The sequence below is a fragment of the Canis lupus genome, chromosome 1 (genome assembly GCF_048164855.1).
Source record: "Canis lupus baileyi chromosome 1, mCanLup2.hap1, whole genome shotgun sequence".
NCBI classification, from domain to species: Eukaryota; Metazoa; Chordata; class Mammalia; order Carnivora; family Canidae; genus Canis; species Canis lupus.
In genome coordinates this window covers 110389101-110415984 of record NC_132838.1, presented here as the reverse complement: position 1 = coordinate 110415984, position 26884 = coordinate 110389101, and the positions used below count along the sequence as shown (strand labels likewise).

At 53.8% G+C, this 26884-nt stretch overlaps 1 protein-coding gene across 4 annotated transcripts; it reads right to left on the bottom strand.

The window, feature by feature from the left end:
* Positions 1 to 454: 454 nt before the first annotated feature.
* Positions 455 to 25986, bottom strand: EML2 (EMAP like 2). Of its 4 annotated transcripts, none has more exons than XM_072774403.1 (22): positions 25624 to 25974; positions 22659 to 22877; positions 22444 to 22567; positions 22168 to 22272; positions 20259 to 20287; positions 19938 to 20067; positions 16334 to 16483; positions 15763 to 15832; positions 15550 to 15660; positions 14395 to 14490; positions 13371 to 13505; positions 12436 to 12535; positions 9602 to 9756; positions 9329 to 9454; positions 7331 to 7462; positions 4793 to 4860; positions 3837 to 3925; positions 3503 to 3600; positions 2976 to 3063; positions 2412 to 2507; positions 1200 to 1330; positions 455 to 867 (listed from the first exon to the last, which is right to left on the bottom strand). In XM_072774403.1, exons 1-22 carry the CDS (start codon positions 25793 to 25795, stop codon positions 742 to 744), a joined length of 2550 nt encoding a protein of 849 aa, XP_072630504.1. In that variant the 5' UTR covers positions 25796 to 25974; the 3' UTR covers positions 455 to 741. The 4 variants fall into 4 exon arrangements, 3 of the variants coding, with proteins under 3 accessions (XP_072630504.1, XP_072630514.1, XP_072630529.1); XM_072774413.1 differs by lacking the exon at positions 25624 to 25974 and adding an exon at positions 23905 to 23929; XR_012006784.1 differs by lacking the exon at positions 3503 to 3600 and having other exon boundaries at positions 25624 to 25986.
* Between the last annotated feature and the right edge of the window lie 898 nt (positions 25987 to 26884).

The following is a 26884-nucleotide window of genomic DNA, read 5'->3' as shown; positions in this document are numbered from 1 at the left end:
CCACAAGGATGGGTCCCGGGCCTGATCTTCACCCAAATGGAGCCAATCACAGTAGCCCAAGCAGCAGGCCAAGTTGAAGGATCTGCAGATGCGCCAATCACAACTTCTCCCTGGGATTTTTCGGATTTGAGGCCAAAGGCTGGCAATTAATGCACCTTGAAGCACCCCCTCCCCCCTTTGTGTCTGTGGTGTGGAGGATGCTGGTCTGAGAAAGATGCTGATTCGCAAAAGGTCAGAGAAGGTCATGGAGGGAGCATCCTGATTGCCCTCCAATCTTTGGTTTGATGGCCCTGACCTCCAGAGGCACATCTGTCCTTCCTGTTTGGCGATGTGGGCCAACTGAGTCCTCTTTTGTCCCTCATCGCAGCACTGTCATCGCCATACACCCCGTCCCATGCACGTGCTTAAGGACACCGAATCTATGGACACATGTACACAGACCCTGACGCTCCACTTCAGTGCATGTGTCTTTATTTCTGGATGATATAAAAGAATAAACTTAAAAAACACTCCAAATCAAATACTTTAATGGCTCCCCCAAAGCAATGTGACCCCTCTTCCCGCCCCGATAAATAGCGACTTTTGTCAGCCTACCCTCCCACCCCCATAACCCCCTCTGCTATAGACATACTCTGGGTATATATTACTCTACTCGGCAATAGACATCTCCCGAAAATAGAATTCCAGCCCTGCCACCCGACTCTCCCCTGGCCCCGCATCCCTGGGATTCTCCTGCCCCCTTTAGACCACCCGCCACTGCAGCACACTGGTGTCCTTGCCCCCCGTGGTCAGGGCCATGCTGTCATCCCACAAGAAGGCCACATTCGTCACATGGCTGCTGTGTCCGCCGTATTTGTGGCTGAGGGCCTGTGAGACGGAAAGAAAGAAGTGAAAGGAGGTGATCTGTCACGTTCGTTGCTGCAGCCCCTGTGCCAGGCACAGAGTAGGTGCTCAATGGATATGTCTTGTGTTAATAAGGCTCAAAGAAGCAAAGAGCTCAGAATCATAGGCTCTCAGAGCAGAGCGTTAGCGCTACTACAGACTCTGAAATTTACCAACTTTGAGGTTGAGAATAACCCTTGGGACCAAGCCACTGGCTCCCTGAACGGATGGGGAAACTGAGGCCTGAAGAGGGCTGCCTCACTCTTGCTCCCAGTGCCGTGGTATCCCCACCCTGCCGGCCCCCCAGAGAGACTCACTCGGGGCTGACAGCAGGGGTAGCTGAACAGGTGGACTTTGCCAAAGTCATCAGCTGAAGCCAGCAACTTCCCATCGTGGGAGCGGGCCACCGCATTGATGTCAGTACCATCCGCTCCCTCAGACCAGATCCCTGTGGGCAAGACGAGGGGGCGGGTGGGGTGAGATGTCAGCTGGGAGCAGGGACCACTGAGGTGAGCAGGCCCCAGCCTCCCTGCCTTCCTCCTACCAGCCTGTCTCTAGCCAGGGACGAGAACTGGAATGATCTTTTATTAATGCGTAACTGATCCTGGCTCTCCAATGCTCAAAACCCTTCTGTGGCTCTAGCTGGTCTTGGGAGAAATCCCAGGCTACTGCTGCTGCTGCTTCTTTTTGAAGTTTTATTTTATATAAGTAATCTCTACGCCCCACATGGTGCTTGAACTCATGACCCTGAAATCAAGAGTCGTATGCCCTCTGACTGAGCCAGCCAGGAACCCCAGAAAGCTCAGGCTTCTTAGTATGATCCCCAGGCTCTGCACCACGCTGCTCCAGCCTCCTCCTCCCTGCAGTTCTCCTTGAATTCTGCAATGATTTAGCCCTCCTATCTTGGATTTCTCCAAATGCCAAGTTTTATGGCACCTCCCTGCTTTTGTGGGAGACATGCTATGGTTCCCTGTGCCTAGAGACTGCTTTCCTTCCTCACTATACCTCCTCATCCTCCAGGTCCAGCTTCGACAGCCCTTCCTTCAAGTAAGCCCTCCATGATTCCCTCCTAGGCTGGGGCCAGGTGTCAGCCCAGTCCCAGCCTAGTCTACTAGGGGTTGTCTGGGGACAGGTGCATCTCCACCACTGGACTGTGAGGCTCATGACGGCAGGGCCGGAGCTGTCACGGTCACCACTGTGTGCCAGCTCTGGCCCGCTCAGGGCTGGGCACAGAGGTGCTCAGGGAAACTGCTGGCTGCACTGATGCTTGAACAAATGGGTAGCTGGGACACTGGCAGTGTGACCGTCTCTGGGCCAGGCCCACCACCTATTGGTCTCACTTCATTACAGCTCCAAGGGCCCTAAACGGTCACCTCACCCTGCCCTTCCTCTTACCCAAAAACTGCCCTTGTGTATAAAAGAGTGAATTTTTTGCCCTGGGGGTAACCAAGAGATTACAAAGGCCACCAGTCAATGATGTTTCTTGGAACTCCTGCTCTCAATGGGACCTCCCCCATTCCAGAACTTACCGAACACACCAAACCCCAGGACACAAGTAGCTGTGGCCCACTCCACATTCCTCACAGCATCTGCACTGGTGATCTGCTTACAAGTAGCCGGGTCCCCTGGAGCAGAAAACAGGGGTGTTGAGGGTTTAGAGCAGGAAAAACTACTGACTTAACCCATCCATTTCACAGGCCAGGGACACAGAGGTCCGAGACAGGAGGCTAAGGTCCTAGGGCTCATTCCACCTCTCCTGACTTGGCTGAAGGGGTGGATCCTAGATGGTGACGACTCAAGGCCTGAGCAGGGGCATCTGCTTAGAAACCCGGACTCTACCCATTGAACCAGGAAGAGGAAGAAATCAGAAGCCAGGAGACCAATCAATCAGAACAGCCCCTGAGTACGGGAGCCAGAGGACAGAGATCTGAAAGCCCTGTTTCCCTTCCCTAGAAGTTGGGAAGTGTCTGCAAATCGCACAGGTAAGTGTGTCTGCAAATCGCACACGTAAGTTAGGTAAGAAGTGTCTGCAAATCGCACAGGTAAGTTAGGGAGGCTGAAGGAGCACCGCCTTTGGGTTTTGGAGAACTCACAGTACAGAATCTCGTAGTCGCCGGAGTTGGTGACAAAGCAGCTACTGTCCTGGGCCCAGTCCAGGTGGGTGATAAAGCTGGAATGCCCCTGAGGGGGGAGGGGAAGGGGTGGAGTTAGAGCTGGACGGGGTGGGATGAGACCAGGAAAGGTGGAAGGCAAAATACAGAGGTAGGGTGAGAACACAAGGGGGCTAAAGGAAGGATACACAGCCTTTGGAGCATGGGGGCGGGGCCAGACTACCGGGGGCGGGGCCAGACCGTGATGGGCGGGGCCAGACAGAAAGGGCTTAGAACACAGTGGGGTTTGGAACAGGTGGGCACAGCTAGACACAGAGGGGCGGGCTTGTAACACAGGGGTTGGGGGGGTAAGGGGGGGTGGGCAATGTGTGGGCGGGGCTAGGACGCCTGGAAGTGATCAGGGCAGAGTCAGTAGCGTTGAAGCTGTGCTCCCTTGAAGGAGAAAACTGGTTAATTCTGCAGCCCCTGGACGGGGTGGCGGCGCGGGCTGGGGGCCACTGCCCACTCACCGAGCACTTGCCCAGGCGGCTGACCTTGCGGCCGCCCTGGTCCACCGTGTACACGTACACCAAGTTGTCGTGGGAGCCCACGGTCAGGTACGCCCCGTCTGGGGGAGGGGGAGGGGGGCTATGAGGAGGCACCCAGGCTCTACCCCCTTCTCTGTCAGATTCAGCCCCCCACCCCGCTATTCCAGAATCCTCAGCTGTCCCGAGCTCCAGCCCCGCTACAGTCCTAGACCGGCCCTTAGGCCTTGCCACACAGCTCCACTCCTGCCCCCTGCTAGGAACTGAGCATCAGTTTCCAGGCCTGGTTTCTCCAAGATCGCTGGGCCCCGCCGCTTACCTGGAGAGAAGCTGACCACCGAGATCTGTTCATTGCCATCGGTGTGGATAGCCACCAGGTCATGGGTCTCTGTGTCCAGTAGGAGCCATCTTTAAGGAGAAAGCATGATTGGGGGAGGGGATGGGAGCTGATCTGGGGGGGTGGGGCAGCAATCTGTGGGGCTTAAGGGAGGGACCCCAGAAAAGATTTGGAGAGAGGGTCGGCTGGGTGGCTCCATGGTTAAGTGTCTGCCTTCAGCTCAGGACATGGTCCTGGAGTCCCCAGATAGAATCCCACATTGGGCTCCCTGCATGGAGCCTGCTTCTTCCTCTGCCTATGTCTCTGTCTCTATGTCTCTCATGAATAAATAAATAAAATCTTAAAAATGGGACGCCTGGGTGGCTCAGCAGTTGAGCGTCTACCTTTGGATCAGGGCATGATCTCAGAGTCTCGGGATTGAGTCCCACATCAGGCTCCCTTCATAGAGCCTGCTTTTCCCTCTGCCTATGTCTTTGCCACTCTGTGTGTCTCTCATGAATAAATAAATAAAATCTTTGTTTAAAAAAAAAATCTTAAAAAAAAAAAAGATTTGGGAGAGAGATGAGGTTCCTGAGTGGCTTAGTAGGTTAAGCATCTGCCTTCGCCTCAGGTCATGACTAGGGTCCTGGGATCAAGCCCCACATCAGACTTCCCACTCAGCGGGAAGCCTGCTTCTCCATCTCCCTCTGCCAGCCTCTCCCCCTGCTTGTGCCCTCTCTGTGTCAAATAAATAAATAAAATCTTAAAAACAAACAAAAAAAAAGATTTGGGAGAGAGAGGCAGACTCCAGAGAAATGTTGAGAGAACAGTCATTGGTGAACAGTCTCTTAATCACAGATTCTGTGGGCCCTGGGGACATAGGGTAGGGGGGTGGGTGTCAAGGGACACTTCTCAGGGGAAGCAGAGAGGCCCTCCCCAAATCCCCTACTCAGCTTTACCTGCCAGTCACCGTGCCCACGGCCAGGACAGAGCCACTGGGGTGGAAGCCAGCAGAGCGGGCAGGGTCCTAAGGGAAGACAGGAAGCAGGGCTGAATTAGAAATGACAAATACCCACCATTTGCTTCAACGTGGATGGAACTGGAGGGTATTATGCTGAGTGAAATAAGTCAATCAGAGAAGGACAAACATTATATGGTCTCATTCATTTGGGGAATATAAATAATAGTGAAAGGGAATAGAGGGGAAGGGAGAAGAAATGGGTAGGAAATATCAGAGGGAGACAGAACATGGAAGACTCCTAACTCTGGGAAACGAACTAGGGGTGGTGGAAGGGGAGGGGGGCGGGGGCTGGGGGTGACTGGGTGATGGGCACTGAGGGGGGCACTTGACGGGATGAGCACTGGGTGTTATTCTGTATGTTGGCAAATTGAACACCAATAAAAAATAAATTTATTATTAAAAAAAAAAAGGAAGAAAAAAAAAAAAAAAAGGAAGCAGGGCTGAGAACTGGGGTCTCCAGTCTACCTGGCCATCAATCCCGGACTTCAGAGCCAACTCAGCCTGACCCGAGGGCCCTCACCTTCCTGTGCTACCCTCTAGTAACCCGCTGCCACACACTGCAAGATGGCTTACAGGAAGTGCCCCACAAAGGCTGGTTATGAGTATAATTACACAGGATGATGGGCAAGTGATTTTACCTTTCTACATCTATTTCTAAGCAAAGCGGGATCAGTTATCCCCACTGCCCTGTGGAGGTTGTGAGAAATTAAAAGGATGAAGTGGGGTAAAGTGCTAAGCCAGTTTCTCTGTGCATGGTCAACAGACCCGAATCAGAAGAATCTAAGGGAGCTCATTACCAACTTGCAGATTTCTTGGTCCCAAACTCAGATCTCCTCCTGAATCAGACTCTGTGGACGGGGTTAAGGATTCTGTGTTTCTATCAGCTCCCAGGTGGTTCGATGCCACAATGAGGACGATGATACATGGCCCTTACAATTTCCAGACCACACCATCCCTGACTCAGAGAAGTTCAAAGGCCATTAAGCATTCCCAGATCAGAGTTAACCCTGCATTCCCGGAGCAAAGCCTCAAACAGTGGTGTGGGGGATATGCTGGACTGAGGTTCCAGTGTCCCACACTGTATAGGCAGGGGAGCCTAAAAATTACACTGCCCAGAATCCTTTGCAGCTAGGGTCCCACTGTGATTTGGGTCAGGTGATCCGTTGTGCTCTTGTGGGCTCTGGAAGACAGAAGGCAGAGGTCCTGCCCTTCTATTTCCACTCAGCATTTGGGCTCTGAAAGCAATGGCATTTGCTATGCTCCTGAGCTGTCACTGGCCTTGAAGGGTAAGAGCACAGAGTATCCAGTATCCAGTGCAAATGTAGCCAGTGGTGGGTTGCTCTAGGGCAAGCCGGTCCCTCAGAAGCCTCCACAATGATGGAGAGGTTCATGGTCTGTACTTCCCAATACAGTGGCCACTACCCACTTGTTTGAAACGTAGCTAGTGCAACTGACGGACTGAATTCCTGATTATATTTATATTTTAAAGTTAATTGATAAGCCACACTTACTGAACAGAGCAGCTACAGAGCTAGCACTCGCAGTGACCACAGTTTCCTGGATCCTGGGCTACAGCTAAGACGATGGCATTTTCTTGAACTCAGTGTTCCTGACCCCACCCTCCTGACTGGAGAGGCAGAGGCTCCCCTGGTAGATTGGTTCTGTGATGGTGCTCTGGGTCGCCTTCCAGGGGAGAACCTGCTCCCAGAACTTCTAAGTAAGTAAATCTGAAAGCACCCAACTCTCTGTATTATATCCCCTTCTTGGGGCACCTTGGGTGGCTCAGTCAGTTAAGCCTTCGGCTCAGGTCATGATCCCGGAGTCCTGGGATGGAGCCCTGCATTGGGATCCCTGCTCAGAGGTGAGCCTGCTTTTCCCTCTGCCTCTGCTTGCCACTCTCCCTGCTTGTGCTCTCTTTCTGTCAAATAAAATCTTTAAATAAAAATTAAAAAATCCCCTCTGCTTAGGGGTGCCTAGGTGGCTCAATTGGTTAAGCATCTGACTTTGGCTCAGGTCCTGATCTCAGGGTCCTGGGATAAAGAGCCCTGTGTCAGGCTCTGCCCTCAGTGGGGGAGTCTGCTTATTCCTCTGCCTTCCCCCGCCCCCCCCCACTCCTGCGCTTTTACACATGAATACTCTCTCTCTCAAATAAATACATAAAATTAAAAAAAACTGGAATGCCCCGGGTGGCTCAGCGGTTGAGGATCTTCCTTTGGCTCAGGGTGTGATCCCAGAGCCTGGGGATCGAGTCCCGCATCGGGCTCCCTGTGAGGAGCCTACTTCTCCCTCTGCCTATGTCTCTGCCTTTCTTTCTGTCTCTCATGAATAAATAAAATCTTAAAATAAAATTTTATATATATCAAAATCCCTGTCTGCTTAAAAACACCAGATGTGGTTTCCATTTGATGCACTGAGCCCTGACCCACTGAGACACACGGTTCTGTTAGACCAGGGTGCCGGGGCCCCATCCCCTTACCTCGATGATCCTGCTCCACAGGGGCTGGTGGGACTCCGCGCTCCACAGATGCACCAGCTTATCCTGCCCACATGTCACAAACTGTGCCCGGCTGGGGTGTGTGGCCAGGCCCCACAGCTCTTCCACGTGGCCCTGGCAGAAATAGGAGACAGATGTATGGAGACCGCCAATCCATGTCCATTCCCCACTAAGCCTGGTGGCAGAAAGAAGTGCTAGACCAGAGGTGCCTGGATGGCTCAGTCAGTTAAGAGTCTGCCTTCAGCTCAGGTCATGATCCTGGGGTCCTGGATCAAGCCCCACGTCAGGCTTTCTGCTCAGTGGGAAGTCTGCTTCTTCCTTTTTCTCTGCTTCCCCTCCTGTGCTTTCTCTCTCTCTCTCTCTCTCTCTCAAAAAAAAAAAAAAAAAAAAAAAAAAAAGCTAGACTAGCCCCAGCAATACACTGGGGTCACAGGTGCCCCACACAGAAGATCCTTTCCCCAGAGTGTCTGGAGGAGGCTGTGACAGCAGATCCTGGCCCTGGTATATGGCTTGAGGCAAATGCTGCCCCTCCCCCCAGGCCTGTCTTCTCCAGTTGGGGGGACAAGAGACATGCCGGGTGGGGGCTCAACCCTGGCAGTCAGGTGGCTTCCAGAAGGCTGTGGGATCCCATGGAAGGTACCCGGCCTGGTCAGTCTGACCTCAGCCCCATCTTACTGACAGTCAGATGACTTCTCCCTGGATCCTCAGTTTAATCTTCTGTAAAAGGGGACTCATCACCGTATATGTTTCATGACACTGTTGTGCTCATTCGAATCATGGGTGCAAAGTGTCCGAGGCGCTCACGAAATGGAAATGGCTAACTATTATTATTAATATACACTATTAATATTAGATAACAATGAGCAGTAATAATATAATTATTGACATTAGTGTAATTTTTAATGTTGATAATAAAGCTCTAATACATTAATCTATTAATAATATAATCAATAATACGTAATATTGCTACTATGTTTAGGAGTCTCTTGGGTCCCTTCTGGCCTTGAGTCATCTAGAAAATCCCTCTAACCCTTGTTTTCCTTCACGTTCTATGGAAACCAGAGCCAGAATGAGATCTAAATGCAGGAGCAGGGATCTCAGCTAGCCTGACGGGGAAAATGCACAAAAGGATAAGTGGGGGAAGCAGAACTACTGATCAAGGAGTAATTTTGGCCAGGACTTCTGGGCCAGGCACCATTCTAAATGCTGTATATGAAAAATAGATAGATGATAGATAGATAGATAGATAGATAGATAGATAGATAGATAGATAGATAGATAAACTATATATGAACTGACTCATGGGGTTCTTACAAACCCCCCATGAAGACAGGTTCTGTGGTTGTCTCGCTTCATGGAGGCACACAGGTGGCTCACTTGCCTCATATCACACAGCTAAACAGCAGCAGGGCTGCGATTCGACTCCAGGCAGTCCCACTCCAGAATTCCTGTTCACAACTACCATACTATTATCCCCCCAAGTAGGGGTAGGTTGGGGTGGAGGGGTGTTAACTGGGTGTGGGATAGGGTTTGGGCACACTAGGAGGGAGGAGTCACATTTAAGCTGCAAGAAGAAAAACTGGCAGACTCCAGAGGGCCTTCTCAGATCTGTGGAGATGGCACCTGCGGGGTGTGCGGCCCAAGGCACCTGCCGCCCATGTGACCACCAGCCAGGACACTTAACCAACAGAAAGGGCCGCCACCCCTGAACAGAAGGGCAGGGGTGGCATGGTTGTGGCAGGGTCCTGGGGACCCTCTGCTGCGCCAGCTGGTAACTCGTTCGCTGCTGGAGCAAAGAGAGCCCTGGGAGGGGGTACTGGGACAGGGGTGGGTTTCTTGGGTGGGTGCAGGTAAAGGGGAGCTGAGTGGGGTTTGGCAGGCCAGAGGAAAAGGGATGGGGCAGGAAGGTGGGGTGAAATAGAATTGGGAAGAGAGATGGGAAGATCCGAGGAGGAGGACAGATATAGGAGGAGCACTCACCTGGACAAGCAGTGAGAAGCCCGTGTGGACAGAGCCCTGTAGGATGGAGTTGCGGGTAGTGCCCACGTACAGGGTGTCCCCCCGGCCCTCCGCCACGGTGCGCACTGGGCCGAAGTCCTCTGGGACCTGAGGGTGGAGGGGGTGGGGGTAGATGAGTGTAGGACCATGCAGGGAAGGGGTGAGGGGAGACCAGCCGGAGAGGAGGGTCTATTCAGAGCCTTGGTGGGGTAGGAGATCCCCTCACCTTCTTAGTAGCCTCTCCCCACTCCTCACCTCCACCTCCTGCAGCTTGCTGTAGTCGGAACCCCAGAGGACCACTCGACGATCACGGCCTCCTCCGGACACCAGCGTCCCGTCCCGCAGGGCGCAGAGCCCAAACACACCACCATCATGGGCGCCCAGCACCGCCTGTGTGATGCGGTTCCCACCTGTGAGGGTGAAGAGGGGGGGCCAGGGGCAGGGATAAGCATGGGAAGGCTGTCCCTGTATTGACCCCTGAAAGTACCTAGAATGCCCAATCCTACATTCAGCTAGTCACTCACTCACTACCTATCTATTCTAATATCTTATCATTCATCCATTAAACCATCTGAACTAATGTCTACCCATCTATCCTTCCACTTTTGATCCATCCACCCCCTCATCCACCCATCCATTCCTCTACCCATCCGTCTGTCTACTGACCCAACCACCCATTCATCCACCTCTCATCCATCCATTCCCCTTTCATCCAACTATCATCCACCTGCCAATCCATCCTTCTATCCAAACATCCGCCCATTTGCCTTCCAGCCCATCTACCCATTTCCCCATATATCCACTCATCTGTCCATTTGACCATCCACTCATTCATCCATTAATCCACTCAATCAACAATTATTTAACTTGAATTTACTCTGGGCCCAGCTTCAGGCTGGGGACACAGTGGTGACCAAGATGATGTCAGATCTTGCTGTTACGGGGCTCAGAGTCCAATTTCAGAGACAGATCTAGTACTAGTCAGTGGCAACCCAAGGTAGTTGAGGCTAGGATGGGGGGGAACCCAGGGGACTGTGGGATCCCAGAGAGGATACCCAGTCTGGTGGTTGAAGAAGGCTCCCTGGAGGAGAAGATGGCTGAGCAAGGATCTGAAGGATGAGTAGGAGTCGGCTAGGACAACAGAGGGTGGAAAAGCACTATGGGCAGAAGGAACAATGTGCACAAAGGGAAGAGAGGAGGAGAGAGCATGCACTGTTTAGGGAACCATAAAAAACCTGGTCTGGGGCACCCAGGTGGCACAGTTGGTTGAGCGTCTGACTCTTGGTTTCGGCTCAGATCATGATCTCAGGGTCGTAAGATTGAGCCTAGAGCCCCAACTAGGGCTCAGTGCTCAGTGCAGTCTACTTAGGATCCTTTCCCTCTTCCCCCCCTCTCCCACTTGTACACACGCATGCGCACGCTCTCACTCTCAAATAAATAAAATCTTAAAAAAAAAAAAAATTCAGGTGTGATTACATGTAACATACGAGGGGCAAGGGAAGGTACGGCCAGACCACACAGGGTCTCAGAGGACTCAGTGAGGAACCTGGACCTTGTTTGGAGGGAACTAAGGAGCAATGGAAGAGTTTGGTGGAAGAATGGGGTCAGATTTACACTTGGTTGAGAAGAAAGGGAATTCCAGGAGGCAAGACTGAAGACCAGGGACCAGGGAAGAGGCTGGGGCAGCGATTCAGAGGGACAGTCCTCTTCAGTGCCCATCTTTCAACTTAGATGTGGTATCACGGGTACATATACCATCCTGTCCTCTTATCTCTCCACCACCCCGCAGTCCCATGGGACGGACTCTGTGGTGGGTCTGGGGATACAGAAATTAATCAGACCCAGTCTCTCCCCTTGGAGAGCTCATAGCCTGCTGGGAAAGACACACTGCCAACTGTTCAGAGCTTATTCTCAGCTGTCTAAGCTCAAGGGAAGCTCCAAACAGCACTGTAATGGAGGTAGTGGTATTACACCCATATTACTGATAGGACAACTGAGTCTCCATCATAAAGCAACACCTGACTCAGGCCTGTCTCCCATATACTCATGTGCGGTGGGGCAGGGTGCCTGGCTTGGTCATTTGCTGGGTCATTCCCTTTCTCTAAGCCTATGGTTTTTCTTTTTCTTTGTTTTGTTTTCAAGATTTTTTTTTAACATTTTTCTTTCTTTATTCATGAGAGACACAGAGAGGCAGAGACATAGGCAGAGGGAGAAGCAGGCTTCCTGCGGGGAGCCCAGTGCAGGACTTGATCCCAGGACCCTGGGATCACGCCCTGAGCCGAAGACAGATGCTCAACCACTGAGCCACCCAGGTGCCCCAAGATTTTTTTTTTTTAAGTAATCTCTCCACCCAACATGGGTCTACAACTCACAACCCTGAGATCAGGAGTCACACGCTTTACTGACTGAGCCAGCCAGGCGCTCCAGGAGCCTATGGTTTTTCATCTGTGCAGCCTTGAATAAGGAGCATCATGTATGTGAAAGCAAACGTACCCAGGCCAAAAAACTCACTGATTGGTTCATGCCATCCATCTGCTGGGACAAGCCATTCATTTCTTCCTTCACAATTCATGCAAAGGCTGGGGCAAGCTTTCATTCACCCCATTAGCCTTTGCTGGGCCAACACACCAACCCATCGGTTGGGACAACAATTCATTCATTTACTTGTTCATTCACCTCATCACTCGCCATTAAGGAGGACAGTGGAAGACACTTAATCTTCCACTCATTGGGTAGAACAACCCTTCATTCACTCCCTTATTCTTCGTTCACAGCTCTGGGACAAACCACCTCTCCACACACCCATCCACACACCTATCCGTCCATTCACTTGCATCTGGGTTAACCAGCTCATTCGTTTATAATTCAAACTTGCTCCCTGCCATGGGATTTGCAGAAGACAAGGCTGGGGAGTAAGTCAAGAGCTCGTGGAGATGGGGACAGGGAAGCTGGGCCTCGACTGGGGGTGGGAATTAGGCAAGTGAAGATTCGGCCTGGGTTATCTTACGTTCCACACAAGCTAGGACAGAGGGAGGCTGAGCCAAAGGGAGTTAGGGAGGACTGGACCACACAGGTGGGGTGACACTGACCTTTGCCCCAAACATAGAGGTTCCCCCCAGAGTCCCCGGTGACCACATCGCCACCCTCCAGAAAGGTCACACACAGCACATACTTCGGTTTCTCGTGTTTCTAGGGTGGAGGAAGAGGGGAAGGTGTCAGAAGGCTGCTGAAGCAGACAGCTTCCCAGAGCTCACTTGCCATCCAGGACCGTGGTCCTGGGGACATCCCTCCATGCTTTTGGGGGTGAGACCCAGTGTGGAGCATCCTGCCTCCAGCCTGCCTGCATGGATTGCTCCATGGTCTAGAGCTTCTGACCATTTCGTCTCCCTTGCCCAACCTTGGGCCCACTTCCTGCCTCTTCTCTGACTTTTCTTCTATCCTCTCTCTGTCCCTGGGTCTCCCCCTCTGTCCATCCCCAGGTCTCCCTCCTCTGTTCCCAGGGTCCCCCGTCTGTCCCAGGTCTCCCCCTCTTTCTGTCCCTGGCTTCCCCGCTCCACCCCTGCGCCTCTCTCTACCTCACCCTACTTTCCCTCTCCTCAATCTCTCTGTTTCATCTGTGCCTCAGGGCCCCAGTTCTTACCAAAGGCAGGCCAGCCCTGTCGGAGGTGCCCCTGCATCTTCCTTTCCAGGCCCCCTACTTCCTGCTCAGCATCTCTCTGTCTGGGTACATATCTCGGTCGGCCAGTCAGCCTCTGACCTCTGTGTTTTTCCATATTCTCAGCAAGCACAGCACTGCTTAATGAGCATTTACTACCTGTCAGGAGCTGCTATACTCTTTACCCCATTGAATCCTTACAACTTTAGAGTTAAGGAGGATTATCTTCCCGGTATGGATAAGGAAATTGAGGTAACATCTCATCATCCCCATAATCTCCAGCCTCTGGGACCCTCGTTTTGTTGTCTACCTGGGTGTCTCTGCCTGCCTCTCTCAGGGTCAGCCCATTCCCACACCCCTGGCACTCACCTCAAAGAGGCCCTGCCGTTTGCTCAGGCTGCCCCCCTCCAGACTCCAGAAGTAGATGTGGGATTTCCCGCAGGTGATGAGCAGGGTGGGGTCTGTGGGGTGGAAGGTGGCCACCAGCACAGCCTCGTTGGAGCACTTTGGGGAGTGGGGGAGATTCTGAATGAGGACCTCAAAGCCACCAGGGCCACCCCACGTAGGACTGCCCTATATAGCTGCATGGGTTACGCACTCCACAACCTTATATTTAGTATAAGGCAAACTAAAGTACAGGAGGCAGGGCCAGCCAGTAAAGTGTTATTGCCATCTTCATCAATATAAAAGCAGACCTTGGAGAGCCCCGACTCTCCATCAAGTGCTGTGCTAAGCACTTTATCCATTAATTCCTGTAATCCTCACAGCACCCTGTGAGGTAAGGCTCATTAGTGCCCTCCATTACCGATGAAGATGTGAGGCTCAAAGAGAGGAAGTCTCTTGCCTTAGGCCATGCAGCCAGGTAAGAAAGAGTCAAATCCAGAATCAACTCACATAGATCTGATTCCAGAGCCTGGCTTCTCAATCACTGAGTCTCTATCCCCGAACTGTGGGCCCCAACCAGCACCTAGATCTTCTGCCCCATAACAAAAATAGGCACATGACCTTGGGCAAGTAGCTGTCCCCTCTACCATGCTTCATACTCAGCTAGAAGTCAGGCCACCACCAGAGATCCAAGTCAATGTCCTGGACATTGCAAGGCTCCGGTCAGTAGCTGCCTCGTATGGACCTTTTTGGTAGGCCTGGTTCAGCCACCTCATATCACAACATCAAAGTCAGGGCCCTGCTAGGAAGATCTTACCATTATCCCCATTTTACAGATGAGGCAATCAAGGTTCAGAAAGGTAAGCCTCTTGCCTGAAGTCACACAGCTACCACATGGTAAAGCTTGGACGTAAACATGAGTCTATCCGATTCCAGACTCCTAACTGCTGAGATCCAGCCAGTCCCACAGAGGCACCCCAAGGAGAGAGGATGAGAACAATCATCCCACCTTGCCATCCACCACCTTGGCCTCCTTGGCCCAGTCCCACACAGAGAGCATGTGATCGTTGGATTCGTCCACTGCACACAGCAGGTTGCCCCCATTCTAGAAAGGGGAGAGAGGTGGCAGGGGGTGGGGGTGGGAGGAGGGCGGAGAAGGTGGGTCAGGATCCATCCCAACACTTTGCCCACAGAAGCATTCCCCACTCAGGCTTGTTTTAAGATTTTCAAAGCTCCTGGCCCACGATATATGAAACACATTCAAATACTCTCCCTATCCAGCAGCCAGACACACATCTTAAAGGGTTTCTATAATTTTCCCTTTTGAAATGACTTGCTCCCGAAGAAATTAATCTCATTTGCCCTCAGCTACTTTTTCTCTGCAGCCACCACGTGGTCAGGAATCCTGAAACCATTTAATCTGCCCTCTTAGATGGCATGATTTTTATGTACATGAATTTCAACAATCAAGTTGGTAAAATATTGGGTATTTATACTTTTGATTGAACAGGTTTTGATTTTGTAGGGCTCCCCACCCCACCCCCATATACACACCGTGTGACAACAAACTAGCTTTTCTCCCCTCACAGCCAGTGCTCTCAAAGCACTCCTGAGGCCTCAGAAAACTTCTGAGGCTCTAATCCAAGTGTTTCTTACACAATCGGTGGGAGGACCAGTTGTTTTTTATTCCTCAATCCATTGCATGTCAATACTTAGGTAAACTACATTTTGATAAAAATGTAAAATATGATGAAAAAGCCCACCGATCTCAGACTTGGATGTTGTGGGAAATATCAAATTGCTCTACAAATTCCTAAAGGCTTACTCTCCATTTCTGTGCTTATCTCACCCAGACCTGCCAACGCCCATCCTGCCAACATCCACCCAGGCCGCCCACAGGGAACCACGCTGGCCCTACACACTGGCTCACAATGCCTAAGGGATAAGGACCTTTCAAGAATGAAAGTTGGTGCCAAAAATAATGCCACGAGCATGAGCATGAGCATGGGCTGATCAAAGGATTGCTGAGGAGTTCGTCTGGGGACAATCAGGACATGTGAGTCCCCCTCACATGGGCTAAGAGCATCCCCGTGAGGTCACAAAGATAGGCGCTAACTCCTGACTCTGGAGGTGGGGGGCAGTCGAAGGGTGGCGCAGGACTCACAGATTTGGAAAAGCCTACACAGCACACAGCTCTGTCAAACACCCCCAGGCCCAGCACATGTAAGGTGGAGAGGGAGACTGAGTCCCAAATGCGCACGTGTGGTGGTAGTGGCTGCAAGGAAGAAAGAGGCCTGTTACCTGGGGGGGGCCCAACTGTCTGCCCCCACCCCCACCCCGCCCGAGTCTCCAAGTCCTGCCCCCTCCAGTCTGTTACCTTCCCCTCTTTAGTGGTGCCTGCCACCTGCCCGGTGGCAATGGTGACCATATCAGGGTGGACAGCCAGGCTGAGAGAGAGGACAGATGGACAGGGCTCAGTGGGAGGGAGCAGGCTCACGGCGGGCCCTGGACACCCCTCCCGTGGCAGGCTGAAGTCACAGGGCCTGGGCTATTCATTCCACAAGTTGGCTGAGTGATAAACATCTATTTTGTCTTTCCGGAAGGGTAAGGGAGGAGGGGGGCACTCTCTGGGTACTCAGCCTCAGAAGCAAGCCTGGGGTCTCTAACTCAAATGCCTGCCAGGCTCAGGCCTGCACCCAAATGGTGGCCAGGAGAGCGCCCCCACTTATAGGGGCTCTCTCTACCTGGCTCCAACATGCTGTGGGATTGTCTGGGGGCACCACCTAGGAGGTTTCGAAAGAAGTGCAACATCCAGGCATCTGAGGGAACTTACTGACCTTTAAGATACTGATAATCAATCCACATTTTTTCCCCCTGAGTTCAGCCTGTCGGCCCAGTAAAGTCCTGGCCCCTCCCCCCACGCCCCCACCGCCCCTCCCAGGTCTTACCATTTGATGTCATCGTTGTGTCCCAGGTAGTGCCGCTGCCTCTGCTCCTCCACACTGTACAGCACGGCCACGGAGGCCACGAAGTACACGATCTCCCCGGTAGGCAGCAGGTAAAGGTTGGCCCGACAGTCCCGGCCGCGGTAGCCATAGCTGGAGATGCCCAGGGGCCGGTCAAGGAGCCTGTTTATCATTCCACATGTGCACTGACTACCAGGGAGCACCCACTTGGGTTAGGTTTTCCTGCTTCTACTAAGACCCTCTCCCCCGCCGGGGGTACACCACCCCCAACACTAGGTCTACCAAAATATTAACCCTCCCAACCTATGAATATGACCTTACTTGGAAAAGGGAGTCTTTACAGATGTAATTAAGGATCTCAGGATGAGATTATCCTGGATTATCTGGGTGGGCCCTAAATCCAAAGACAGTGCCCTTCTAAGAATCAGAGAGGAAAAGCCGAGAACAGGCCGGGGGATGTAAGGGGGTGGGATAGGACCCACAGGAAAATCAGAGTCTGCAGTGCTGTGCAGTGGCTACAGGCCAAAGAGCCCCAAGCGCTGCTGGCAGCCACCAAAAGCTAGAAGACAGACATGGGACAAATTCTCCCCCAGAGCCTCTGGTGGGACTGTGACCCTCCTGGCACCTTGATTTTGGATTTCTGGCCCCCAAAACTGGGAGTAAAACTTTTTCTGTTTTAAGCCACCAAGTTGTGGTACTTTGTTACAGCAGCCACAGAACATGGATATAACCTCCCCCTCCCAGCCTTTCTCCAGAAGGATCCTGTTAAGACCTGTGAACACTAAGTTAGCTCACATCTGCTCCAACCTTCCCATGGGTCCCAACTAACTCAGGGCAAAAGTCAAAATCCTTACGAAAGCCCAGGCACGAGGCCTGGTCTGATCTGGGCCGATTCCTCATTCCTCAGTCTGGTTCCACTCACACTGGCCTCCCTCTCTGTTCTCACCTCAGGGCCTTTGCACTTGCTGTTCCTTCTACCTGAGTACTCCTCTCCTTCATCTCTCCATGGCTCCCTCACCTTCTTCAAGTCTCTGCTCTACTGCCAGCTCCTCAGAGAGGCCTTTCCTACCCATACTATTTAAAACTGCAAACTCATGGACCCTCACTGCCTCCACTCCCTTCTCCCACTCATATTTCTGTTGTACACTCATTGGAATCCCACCCAGCTTAACTGTCTCCCCAACTAGAGTATCTGCTCCAGGACAGCAGGAATCTTTGTCGGTTTTGTTCACTGCTATTTCCCTTATGCCCAGATCAGAACAGACATAAGAATTCAGTATTGAGAAAGGAATGACTGACACTCCTCTGTTCAGAACTTTCTATGGCTCCCCCCATCTTGGCCTGGCTGGTCCCTTCCTGATCTCAACAGGGCTTCTCTGATCTTGGAATTCCTCAAAATGCCAAGATCATGACTCTGGCCTTGACAATGACCTTTCCCTTTGCCTAGTACACTCTACCTGCTACTCTTCTCAGCTGTCACTTCCTCGAACACTGGCCTCATGTCACTCAGTAATTATCTGGTTAATTGGTTAACTGTCCCTATTCCCCAATGAGACTGTGAGTTCCGTGGTGGCCAAGATTGGGCTGTTTCATTCACTTCTTTAACTCCTCCTCTGGGAAGCCCTCCCTGACCCAGCTGCCCAACTGGGGTCCCCCATCCCAGCCTCACTCACGGGGGGTTGTCACTGTCAAAGAGTTTGTCTCCACACTGGATGGGGAGCCCTAGGAGGGGAAGAGGTCATGGTGACTACTAAGTCCCCAGCCCTTGGCCCCAGATGTTCAGAAATTATCCAGAGGCGCCTGGGTGGCTCAGTTGGTTAAGCTTCTGCTTCTACTCAGGTCATGATCCGAGCATCCTAGGATGGAGCCCTGTATCGACCTCCCTGCTTGGCAGAAAGCCTGCTTCTCCTCCCTCTGCTGCTGCTCCTGCTTGTGCTCTCTCTCTGTCAAATAAATTAAATCTTTAAAAAAAGAAAATATCTGAATGAATGCTGACATGTGTATCTTGACCCCACAGAAAACTGCTCTACCCTGCAGTTATTTCCGAGATGGGGCATCTGAGGTCCATACTGATTTTTGCAGCCTCAGCTGATCCAGCCTGGCACAACAGCTGAGTATGCTTTGAGTCTCGTGAATATTTCCAGCTGTCTCAAAGAGACCCTGGCCTCTAAGATCCCTGCCTCCTCCAGAGCAGAACCAAGGCCAAGAGAAGAGGACAGATACTGGGTCCCTAGGATGCTGACCCCTAGCCCCACTGGGCTTTTTAGAAAAAGCTTGGGCCACAGAATCAAGAGTTCTTTGCCTCAGAACACTTCTGACTCCCCAGGACAGTGCTCAGTGCCCCCTCTTGGACTGTTTTCTCATCCAGAAAGTGGTGGTCATAATTCCCAAACTGCAGGCTTCAGAGAGCTCTCAGATGCTGCTCATTGTACAAATATATTCTCAATTCTACAAGAGAAGGATCATATCATTCACCATATCTATACATAAAACACTTTAGATCAGTGCCTGGCATCTAAGTCATCAATAATGAGTAGTTACTATTTTATCAATCTCTGTTTATAAACCACATATCTTGAGCTTGGCACCCTACGCACTGTTTCATAGCCCTACGAATCTGAGATCACGAAACCCATTTTTTAGAGGACACAGCTGAGGTAGAGAGGCGAGGCAACTCGCCCAGGGTCATACAGCCAGCCAGAGGCTGGGCGGAGGTTTCAACCCATTCCTGCCAGGCTCCGAAGATAGGATTCTTCTTCGCCATTTCCAATTTCTGTTTCTTAAATACATCAAGCTCGCTGTGGCTGCAGTGCCCTTGTACCTGCCATCCCTCCGGAACATTCTTCTAGTTCTTCCTATGCTGGCTCCTAATTGTTCAATTTACGCAGCTCAAAGGCCCCCTCCTCAGAGAAACAGTGACTCCTTTCACATGACCTTGGGTTCCTGTGTTCCCAGCATTTATTACATTTTTTAAAAAGTATTTATTAAAAAAAATAATAAAAAAATAAAATAATAAAATAAATAAAAAAGTATATATTTATTTATTCATGAGAGACAGAGAGAGAAGCAGAGACATAGGCAGAGGGAGAAGCAGGCTCCCTGTGGGGAGCCACATGCAGGACTCAGATCCCAGGACCCCAGGATCAGGACCTGAGCTGAAGGTGGATGTTCAACCACTGAGCCACCCAGGCACCCACCAGCATTCGTTACTTAACTGAAATTACCTTATTTGACCACTGGCTTCTGGTATCTTCTGCTCTCTCCCCACCCCTTCCCCGCCCCCTCCTTAGAAGGTGAGCTCAGGTTGATGGCTGCGATGTAGGAGAGTATCTGACATATGGAAGGCACTCAGCAAACATTTGCTGCTTTCCTGAATCATAAAAGGTCATTCAGCTAACCTGCTTTCCTGCTGCTTCCTCCGGACTCCAAGGTCATCCTGACCCTTCAGGCCACAGACCCCTGCCAGTCCCACCTGATTCAGAGCAAAGACCTTCCCTCCTGGAGTCTCAAACCAGAAAGACATCTGGAGATGGCCCCTCCAGACTGGGGGATGAAGGGCGGGGAAGAGATTAGGGCAAAAGGATACACCCAGTCCAGCTTGAGCCGGCTAGGAGGCAGCTCGGAGCGCGTGTCCAGGCTGTAGGTGGGCGCCATCTCATCAGGAATCAGCATGGGCACAGGGCGCCCCCTCAGGAACATTTTCACGGAGCCCTCCTCTGCCAGGACACCCCCAGAGGTCAGGCCCCTGCACCAGCCCCCATCCCTATTCCCTCTCCCCTTCAGGCTTCACTTTAAAAAAAAAAAAAATGGGCGGGGAAACTGAGGCCAAGGAGGCAAAGATTCAGGAAGCCGGGTCTCCTGACCTCCAGCCATCCCCAGCCATGCCCCTCCCCCTGTCCCTACTCACCCAGGCTGAAGATAACTTCTTTGGTTTTGCTGTCAGGAAATGGGGAGAGAAAGCGCCCTAATTAGCAGGCAGGTCAGACAAAGGGGAGAAACCACTGCCCCCCCCACCGCTCCCGGGTGGTCTCTGATGAATAATGGGGGCCGCGTAAGGAGCGGAGCGCTGCCTCTCTGCAGGCCGTGTGCTTTGCTCGGTTGATCTTGCAGAGCCTAAGACACAGGCCCAGAGAGGCAGTGATCGCCAAAGATCACACAGCACGAAGTGGCAGGGACGCGATCCTGGAAGACGGGAGTCACCAGGGACCCCTCCCTCCTAAGCAGCACCGCGCTCCCAGCGCTCCCCACCCCCAGTCCCACAGCGCCCCAAACTTCAAGCAGCAAGGGAAGCGGTGAAGGGGCGTGTCTCCACAGTCCCTTCGCCGGCGGAACCGGGTGATACTCGCGGGCCTGGGTGGGTCCCTGGCGGGGCCGAGGGGAAACCGGGGATCCAGGCCCCGGGAGTGCAGGGAGGAGGGGGTCTGCGAGAGGGTCTCACCCAGCTCCAAAGCTACTCATGGCGGCGGCTGGCGGAGCTTCGGGGCCGGGGGTGGAGCCGGGACGGGCTCCGCCGCTTCCGGCCCTGGGAGGCGCCTGCCCCGCCGCGCCCTGCCCCGCCCTCCGCGGCCGACCCCGGGAGCAGGCCGGTCACTCTGGGTCTCAGATCCCGGGCTGTGGGGTCCTGACACCAGGCTCTTTGGGTGGGGGGGATGGGGGAGAGTGTTGTTTGAGAACAGGGATAGGGGGCACGTCTGTCTGAGTTCAAACCCCAACTCTTCCACTTCCTAGCAGTGTGGACAAGTTGCCCAACCTCTGCCTCGGTTTCCCCGTTTTAAGAATGGGGATAACAAGAGTACCCACCTCGCGGGGTGATTGCGAGGATTACATTGGTTAATTCACGCAAAGTGCCTGGAGTGGTGCCTAGCACATAGCCACTATATGCATGTTTGCTCTTATTTGAGTGGGGTTGAAACGTGTGGTTGTGACTCAGCTCCAGCCTTAGTTCAGCCCCCAGGCCCACAGCATCGGGACTCCATCCTTAGGTTTTCACTCCTCCCAGACCTTCAGTGTGGTCCAGCTTCCAGGGAATCGACCACGCCCAACATTGTGATCACACCCACCTCCCTTTCTGATCCGTCCCCAAAGTTGACTCCTCTCTTGATAATTGACTGCTCCTCCCGGCCCTCTCCCCGCCTCGGGTCCGCCAGGCATTCTGACTACTACCTCTTTACCGGGATCCAGACCCTGGGTTGAGTCCTTTCAAAGCTTCCAGGTTGACTCCGCCTCCTGGAGTTTTGGCCACGTCCATATATGGCTCCGCCCCTCTGGCCTAGTCTCAGACTCTGCTCCACTCTCTTCTAGTATCACACATGTCACCAACTGGTATCCCGCCCGGTGATCTGCAGCCCAGGTTCTGGTTCTGCCTTGGCTAACACTCTGGCCATGCTCTCAAATCCAGATCATACCCCTCCCTCTATTCCCCTGTTCCCTGCAGATACTCCTTTGAGGCTTCTGCTCTTGGCCCCACCCCTAAGATTCAATATGGACTTTTACCTTAAGGGCCATGCCCACAAGCCTGGCTCCTCCCTGATTTCCCTAGAGACCCTAACCCCTCATGTCTCCTAAATCCTGGCCCAGCCCCTTAAGGCTTGACCACACCCCTCAATGTTGGCTGCGCCTTCCACTTGGACCATGCTGCCTCGGGATCGGTCTCTCCAAGCCTCAGTCACTGTGCCCGCATTCTGAGCTAGATGGCCTCGCTCTAAGTCATCACCTCGTGGCTTGGGGCTTCACCCCAAATTCCCCATCCCCTCTTCCATGACCATCTGGGGTCCTGGCCGCACCCTCCGTGACGTGACCCCACCCCAGACACCTACCCTTCCTTTTTGGCGCTGCAATTACTGCTGGAAGATGTGGTGCGGCTGCGGGGGTCCTCGCGGCGCACGGAGGCGAGGCGCTCTGGTGACAGATAGCGGCGGGCGCTGCGAAGAGAGAGCACGTAGTTAGGGACGGAGCCTTGAGGTTAGCAGACCAGGGTCCGAGGCGAGCGAGACCCTCCTGGGGCTTTCCGTGGCTGGAGTTCGGGCACAGGAGTTCCCCCATCTCCCACAGGTCTTGGAGGAAGGCTAGGGACCCCGGCTTCCGTGCCTTACCTGCGCCCGGAGCTCGCCTCCTTCTTGGGGGAGGATGGAGAGGTGGCATAGCCGCCCACGCGCCGCGGGGGTCCCGCACCATTGAGGGGCGTCCTGGTGGGAAGCCCTTTCAAGAGCTGACACACTAGAGGATGGGGTTAGAGGACAGAAGGAGTGAGTATGAGGTCCAGGTCCTGACCTCTCCCCATCTCATCCCTCTGGTCCGGTAAAGATACCCGAGGCTGTGGTGCCTAAGCGTGGAGGCGCGCGGCCCTTGGGGGTTCCCCGCGCGCGCAGCGCTGCGCCCTGCTCCTCGCATGCCCGCAGGCGACGCAACGCGTCAGCCAACGCCGCCTTTAGGACCGCGAGCTCGTCTTCCTGCAGCTGCAGCCGCTGCTCCAGCGCCGACACGCGGTCGTCCACCTCCATGCCGCTCGTGCCCGACAAATTGTCATCTGGAAGGAAGGGTAGCGCGGGCTGCGGGGGCCACTCCGGAGCTCCAAGGCCCAAGGTGTTCCCCCGCGCGCCTTCCCGCCCCCCTGCCCTCCACCTTCCCGAGTTAAAGAGGGGCCAGCCACCGCCCCTTCCTCTCCCTCAACCTGCAGCTGCCTGGGACGCTGGCAGATGGGCCAGGAAGAGGGCTCCGAGGGGAAGGAAATCCCCACCGCTCTCAGACATATATGCCCCCACACTCCTCTGCCCGCCCTGGAGGTGTGACCTTTAGGGAAGTCCCTTCCTCTCTTACTTTCTAAGATTCTAACAGTCAAGAGCCTTTCGGCTCTGATTTTAAGATTCTATGACTAAGATGCTAAATATCTGTGAGTGATACCAATATTTTAGTTTTTTTTTTTTTTAAGTAGGCTCCACGCCCAACGTGGGGCTTGAACTCACAACCCTGAGATCAAGAGTTGCACGCTCTACCGACTGAGCCAGCCAGGCGCCCCCATATCAATATTTTTTAAATGACACCAACTTATTCCTAGTGACACTATCGCTCTAGAATTGATTCTCAACATCCTCTGACGAATATTAATATTTTATCGCAGGTACTAACGTTCCCTTTCTGTTTCTTACGACTTTCTGAGCCAAAATGTCATGCCTGGTCCCTCCGCTTCCCATTATCTCCTCACCAAGGGGTTCGACCCCAGAGTCGGCTACAAGGACAGAGTTTCTGCGGCCCCTGGCGGTAGATTTGGGGGTTGCAGGCAGCGCATCTCAGACCCAGGAGACCCACAGGAGGGAGATGCGGGCGGGGATCTGACAACCAAACTCTCTATCCCAGCCGGAGCTTCTCCCCTGTTCCTCTTCTTTATTCCGCTTCTGTATTCCACGCCCCAGATTCTCTCTCCCTCTCCTCTCCAGCCCATGGGTGCAGCCAAAAAAACTCCTCCATCACCCCCCCACACACACACCCAATCCATTTTCCCCAAGTGGGAGGGGCTGAGGTGTCCCCCTCCTCTTTCCTTCCCAGACCACTCATACCCAGACTCATTGCTGCCAACAACCGAGGAAGACCTGGCTCCCAGCCGGGTGGAAGTAAAGGTGGTATCATTAACAAGGACTGGACGTGGAGGTCGCACCTGCCATCCCACGTCCGTAGGCCGCCCCGCCCGCCCGCCCGCTGGACTCCGCAGTGCAGCCGGGTCCGTCCCTCCCCTCCGTCTCCCCCCCGCCCCCCCCCCCCCCCCCCGCCACCCCTAGCGGCCCAATCGCCAGCCCGGCCTCGCCCGCCCTGCCCCCCACCCAGCGCCTCTTTGGTCCGGTGCTTGGCCCTGCAGAGGAAGGTGGGGGCCTCCCGAAGTCGGAGGAAGGGAGCAGTCAGGACTTAGAACTCCGAAGGGGTCCCGTCCCGCTGGCATCACGTCTTCCAAAGGAGGAAACTAAGAATGGAGGCCGGGGGAGTGTGCAGAGACTCGCCAAAGGTCACCCAGTCACTCGATGAAGGGGCAGGAGAGCCCAATCACCTCGTTGTGCCAGGCCCCCTCTTACCTACCATTACTAATACCCCCCCCCAAAAAAAAAGAAGAGAGAGGGAGAGAAAAAGAGAGACCCCTTCTAACGTTATAGTGAGCAGGACGCTTCATACAAAACACTTAGCACAGTTTCCTGGCTCATGGTACATGCTCAGTAAACCCAGAATGCAATTAACTATTCTTGTGGTACCTACTGCTCCAGGCAATTCTAGTAATGGTAGTATTATATCCATTTGAGAAGGAGGGGAGGTGGGAGCGGATTGAGGCCCAGAGGGATGAAGTTACTTGCGCTTGGACACACAGCCTTGCAGCCGCAGAACAGATCCTGGACTCAGGCTTAGGCAGCCTGCCTCTTAGAGGGGCAAAGGGGGCCAAAGTAAGCATCCTGGTCCTCTGCCAACTCCAGCGTGACCAGGGGAGTGAGCCTCCAAACTGGAGTCCCTTCTCAGGGCCCCCTGAGTGAAATGGATGTGCTTTCACCTAGGTCCTTCAAGCCCCCTCGCAGAGAGGCCACAGCTGCATTCTTGGGCCAACCCCGTCCCCCCTTAACTCAAGCCCTCTGCTCCATTCTGAGCATCCACCCACCCGCAGCCCTTTTGCCCAGAGACCAGCGCTCTCTTCTCCCCTCCACCTCCACCTCTCCTCCACTTCCCCTCCACCTCCTGCTCCCCTCATCTGGGCCTGACGCTCACAGTGGCCCTCAGTGGCCCTTCACGCAGAAGGAAAGGGTGTCTAGGAAGAAGGGGTGAGTCTTGATTGGGAGTGGTGGGGCCTGAGGATTTGGGGGTAGAGTGGAGGCTAAATCCTCTGGTCATCCTACCTGCTCCCACACCCAGCCCACAAAACAACACCAAATGCCACCCCCCCTAATCTGTCAGTCCCTCTGCCAGGGAGAAGGGGAAGGGTCCCAGAGGACTGGGAGGGGATAGAACAGAGTTCCTGGTCTCCAGGCCTCCACCCTCAAACCCCAAGCTCCTGAACGTTCTGTCCTCTCCTCTTCATCCAGCCACCTGGGGAGAAGGGGAGGGTGAGATGGGTGGAGAACTGGGATCAGGGCTTTGGGGATCAGGGACCTTGCTCTGGGGTCGGGGTCCTCTGTGGCGGCGGGTAAGGAAGGAGGATCTTCAGCAAGGGGAGAGGATGGAGACTTGGAAGGAGGAGGTTGGGGCAGGAAGAAATGGGTCCGGCCCTGGGCGGAGCCAGGGTCGGAACTGAGGAGGGGTCTCACCGTTGCAGTATTGAAGCAGCGAGGACGTGTCGTAGAGGCCGCAGAAGGCCGGGCCGCGCTCCGCCATCGCCCCGCCACAGCCACCGCCGGCCCCCCCAGCCCCAGCCTGGGCCCGGTCCCCCCCTCCAGGCCCTGCCTCCCGTTGCCATAGCAACGCCCTTCGTTCCAGCATCCCCGGCTCGGCCCGCCCGGCATCAGGCGGCCGGCGCCGGGCCTGGCACCGGGGTCATCCCCCAGGATGCCGGGAAAGGGGGGTCGGGACACCCCCTGCCAGGCCCCCCAACACAATCCTTGAACCGGGATTGGTCGAGCTTAGATCCCCCTAGGTACTGTCTGGTCCCGCCCACAACCGGCGCGTATTCTCTCTAGACCCCCTCCTCGCCAGCTCAGGACCAATGAGAGCCTGTCGCGCAGGCCCCTCAGCCAATAGGGATGCGGAAATATTGGAAGGGGCAGGGTCTTCCCTGCTTTTCAGCCTGAAGCGTAGCCCCCGGCTCTGAGAAGAAGATAGGGTGAAGCAAGACACTCCCAGAAGCCCCAAACCTTCTCTCTGATCTTTTACTGAATTTCCCAAAAGCCCCCTCTCAGAACCGGAGCCAACTCCAAAGCCTCAAATCTTCCTAGATATCCACTAGCTCCGCCCTCTTAGAGTCCTTGTTTATTAGATGTAGACCCGCCCCCAGGCTCTTGGCTCCACCTTAAGAATCCTGCGGGAGGGATCCCTGGGTGGCGCAGCGGTTTGGCGCCTGCCTTTAGCCCAGGGCGCGATCCTGGAGACCCCGGATCGAATCCCACGTCGGGCTCCCGGTGCATGGAGCCTGCTTCTCCCTCTGCCTGTGTCTCTGCCTCTCTCTCTCTCTGTGACTATCATGAATAAATAAAAAAAAAAAAAAAAAAAAAAAAATCCTGCGGGAGCCAAAGTTCTATTGCGGCCCCCAGAGCTTTTGGCACGGCCCCCAAGGTATCCGGGAGCTATAGTACATAGGGTCCCGCCCCCAGAGCCCTTGACCTGGTCCTCTTATAGGATTAGCTCCGCCCCGAGATCTAGGCTCCTCCCCCCAGGTTGGCTGTCCATCCCCAACCTTTCCTTCCTTTCTTATAGGTCCCTTGGTTCCTCCCCTACAGCCCTCATCTCCCACAACTTCATTATCCAGTCCGGGTTTTGACAGAGGCCCCGCTGTGACGCCGGGGAAAGCTGGCGGTGTCAGTCGGAGCTGGCTCTGATGTTGGGGGAGGAGGGGAGGGGAGAAAACCTGACAAT

Bases quoted from the DNA above. Each gene is read 5' to 3' on its own strand.
- EML2 (XM_072774403.1), bottom strand. From the start codon at position 25,795: ATGCTGGAACGAAGGGCGTTGCTATGGCAACGGGAGGCAGGGCCTGGA. The intron at 12,536-13,370 runs GTGAGTGCCAGG...CCTCCACCCTAG, and splicing joins AACGGCAGGGCCTCTTTGAG to AAACACGAGAAACCGAAGTA. The intron at 3,064-3,502 runs GTGAGTGGGCAG...CTCCCCCCTCAG, and splicing joins GCCGCCTGGGCAAGTGCTCG to GGGCATTCCAGCTTTATCAC.